The sequence below is a fragment of the Corylus avellana genome, chromosome ca1 (assembly GCF_901000735.1).
Source record: "Corylus avellana chromosome ca1, CavTom2PMs-1.0".
Classification (NCBI taxonomy): Eukaryota; Viridiplantae; Streptophyta; class Magnoliopsida; order Fagales; family Betulaceae; genus Corylus; species Corylus avellana.
The window spans coordinates 48,304,253-48,308,358 of NC_081541.1; the positions used below are offsets into that span (position 1 = coordinate 48,304,253).

The 4,106-nt window shown below is 36.2% G+C and overlaps 1 protein-coding gene across 1 annotated transcript; it reads right to left on the bottom strand.

The window, feature by feature from the left end:
• Nucleotides 1-2,442: 2,442 nt before the first annotated feature.
• Nucleotides 2,443-3,802, bottom strand: LOC132166409 (uncharacterized). Its single transcript, XM_059577215.1, has one exon. The coding sequence runs from the start codon at nt 3,668-3,670 to the stop codon at nt 2,585-2,587; it is 1,086 nt and encodes a 361-aa protein (XP_059433198.1). The 5' UTR covers nt 3,671-3,802; the 3' UTR covers nt 2,443-2,584.
• Between the last annotated feature and the right edge of the window lie 304 nt (nt 3,803-4,106).

Sequence of the window (4,106 nt, forward strand, 5' to 3'; positions counted from 1 at the left end):
ATGTATAAAAAAATTACAAATTTAAAACACGAGAAAGAAAATAATTTTAATTACAAAATATAAATTTTTTTTTTTAAAAAAAAGAAAAGAAACCTTGTCTAAGGGTGCGATTTAAACAAAAATCATGATTTCACATAACAAATATTTGATTAAAAAAAAAACATTTTAACATATTTTATCCAACGCTTTTGCGATTTTAAAAAATAGCGATTTCAAAAACACAATTTTTAAAATCGCACTTATTAAAACCAGAATCTAAACGACCCTAAACTAAGAGAGAGCCCCATTCGTATTATCAAACTAGGAAGATTGTTCAAGTTTCTCATTTCACACTAGCTAGTTAGTTAGTAGAAGTTGATAAGAATAATTCTGTTGTCCTTTTCTCCCTTCAATTAGAAAAAATTGAAGGAGGCCCAAATCCATTGAATTTGTTATGTGGACACGTAACATGCCCATTTATGGTCTAGACTCTAGACCAACAAAATCTGCTTTGTTTGCTCATTGAAGCCTTTTAGGTCCAACCAATTATTCCATACCAACTCTTCTATGTTAAACTAAAAAATAATGTGAAAAGTTATATTTTTATTTTATAATTATTTTTTAATATTTTCAAGTGGCATATTGGTAGCTAGTTTCAACCAATCTTTGGATCAATTTTTGTTAAAAAGAAAAAAGAAATATACAATGATTGATTGGATAAAAATGTGGTATATAGTATTGATTTAAACTAAATTCTTTTATTTATCAGGACCCAAATTATATTTCTAACTTGCAACGTGGCACTCTCAACTAATTATTGGATGATTACATAAAGAGAATAAGTTCAATCAAGTCGTGGTGTAAACCATGTGTTTTATACCTTCAAATAGGAAGCAGGTTCCTAAGTTTGAAATAACAAAAAATTATATAACTCTTTACACCAAATAATTTTTCTTCTCTTAACAAAATGCCTCATAGACAAAACCACTGGAGCCACCGTCTTGATTGGTTTTGGATGCTCCAGTGTTGGGGGCTCAAAGGTGAGTGGTGGGCGTTGGGTTAGAATGAATAAAAAAGTCTATGTAATTGATTTGAATAAAATATATGATGTTTTCATCTCTATTGTATTTGATGTTTTTACATAATGTGCCAAATTTCTGTTGAAAACGTTAATAGAAGGGACTGTTTATAACATTACTCTTCCTAATTTATCCTTAATTTCGTAGGGCCTTCATATTGATTCTATGCTGCTTAACTTTTGCTCTAAATCATGTAGTAATTTTGTGTTTTTTTGTTGTTGTAAGTAGTAATTTTGTGTTAGAATACAAAAAGGGATGGGTAGCAAGTCAATGCAAATCTTAGAGGATTTTAGATCCCAACCAATTTGATCAAACAAAGAAACATGGCATCCTTGGTTTTGCCTAGGATGCCGATTCCCAACCTTATGTGAACGCAAGTAATACCTAATGAAGAAGATTACCAAATATCATAATAAGACTGTTGGATGCACCTCCTATCTGGTTGTCTTGCAAAATAATCACTCCATAACATGTGGCATTATAAATTGAAGGGCCCTTAAGCCATTATCATATAGTTACCCTTACTTTTTCGGTTACAGGCAATTGTTGTGGCCTCTCTCTATAATGCATCAAGTAGCAGATCCAAATTCTGTGCAATGTGGTTGCCCGTTACATGGTATAATGTGATAGGACACCTAAATTTTATATGTTTAGAGAGGTGTTCGAGTAGCTTAAACAAGTAGGTCTGGATTACCTAGACAAACTAATATCTGCTAAAAATAAAGACACTTATTTCTTGGATCATTGATTGTCGGATTCAGATCCCGTGCAATATGAGAATGTCCTTTGCACAGTGTAATGTGAGGACAACTCAAATCGGTGGGTCTAAGCTACTTAGACAAGTTAAGATATGCTAAAAATAAGGACACTTATTCCATAGATTATGGATTGTGGGATTCAGATCTCTTGCAATATGAGACTGTCATTTGTAGATAGTGTAATGTGAGGACAACTCAAATAGGTGGGTTTGGGCTACATGGACAAACTAGGATCCGATAAAAACATGGACACTTATTCAATGGATCATGGTTCGTGGGATTTAGATCCCGTGCAATAAGATTGTGCATTTGTGCATTGCATGGTATAATGTGAGACGACACCTAAATCTCACCTGACTTGTACGTTCAGGCAGCCCAAAATGGAGGGTTTAGGCTACCCAAACACTTGTCCGAACAAGGTGGGGGCAACCCACTTATTGCTAATTGTGCACAATGAAGGGGCTCTAACATGGTAGGAACTTGACCGTTCATGCCATACCCACGCGCACCAACAAACTCAGAGAATTATCACAGCAATGGAGAAAAGCAATATTATGCAGGCGTGATGAACTTTTGCCACGCTGCTTTTTATAAGCTAGTTCGCCTAGAAACCTCCTTTCTATAGCAGAGTTTAATTATTATTTGTTTTTAATTAAGCACACTTATCGTGAACAGAAATGTTAAAAACAAAAGGGAATATTTACTTGTTATTCTTAAACAAGCTGACACATATCTGATAATTGAAAATTAATCAAACATGAACAAAATTCAATGGTATCCTTTCTTGCCATGCCTGCTGAGATTGTGCAACCATCCAAACCCTTTGAGGGTTTTGGAGATCTTGACAAGATTAGGCCTTCCCATTCCCAAGTTCATCTTCCCTGCAGAAAACTTCAGAGCTTGTAAGCAGCATAGCTGCTCATCCATGTCTTCCTCTTCATCTTCATCATCATCATCCTCATCATTCTTCCTGTTGCTGCCTTTTTTCTGACCCTTGGTGGATTCTGTCTCATATGTCTCCCAAAGCATATCCATTCCTTCTCCTCCTCCTTCCACATTGTGTCTCTCCTCAAAAAGCTTGCATGCCAATGTCCTTCTCCACTCCTTCTCTTTCCTCATTGATCCAAAACTTCCAAGATTGGGAGAATTTTTCTCCATCACTGCCTTGGATTCTTTTTCTCTGTTTTCCTCTTCTTCTTCTTCTTCTTCTTCCACTTTATAGGACTTTACGCCGGTTTGGTTGACTTCTTTTTCTTCCTTTGAAAAAGACATGGTTTTCTCTAACTCATTCTCTTCTTGGAAAAAGCTTTCCAGCCTCTTCACTTCCATAATCTGCTGAGTGATGACTTCTGCAGGCTGTGTAGTCTCATAAACCAGACTCTTGTCAACCGGTGGCTCATCATATGCTTGTGATGAGCAAATTTCTTTAACTTCCAACTCCAAAACTTCAGCCGGCTCCTCTCTAATCTCAAAGGTGGAGGTGTCAAACACAATCTTGTAAACTTCAAGCTCCTCAAAATGCTGGAAACTTCCATTGTCATCCTCCAATTTTGGCTGCAGTGTGTTCAAAACAGTTTGATATGGACTAACAAGAAAACCCAATTCGGATGAGTGGGACTTTTCCTGGACAAGGTGGGGAGAGATAGTGAGAAGAACAAGGAGGAGGAGGAGGGTGGTGATGAAGAGAGGGGAGAGGAAAGAGAGGAACTTGAGAAGGTATGGGGAGAAGAAAATGAAGTAGGAGAAGTAGAGAGGGTGGGAGAGAATGAAGAAGCAAATTTGGAAGAAGTCAGAGAGGAGAAGGGTAGAGAATTCTGTCTTCTTGAAGGTGTTTGAGAAGGAAAACTCAGACATTTTTTTAAGGAAGAGGGTTTGGTTGTAATGAAAGGGAGATGTAGGAAACCTTTCTTTCTTCTTGTTTTTGTTTTAGCAGTGGAGGAGAAAAAGTGTGTATTTGGAAGTGAGAGCGGCGTGAATAAAGGGGAGAGACTGGCAATTGAGAGAGAGAGAGAGAGAGAGAGAGAGAGATAGAGCAACTACCACTAGAGAGAAAAAGCACCTTTGGAAACTTTTTCCTGTCTATCCATAACCACCATGTTTTCTTTTCTTTTCTTTTCTTTTCCATTTGTTTAAGTCATAGTTAATAATTACATGGAATCTGTACAAATTCTATGCTGTCAAACAAAATTACCTCAAATCCGGAACAACATCGTCTCCATTTTATGGTTCAGTTTGGATTTTATAGCTTAAAATTTTTAAATAATATGACACAATATACACCGTTAAATAT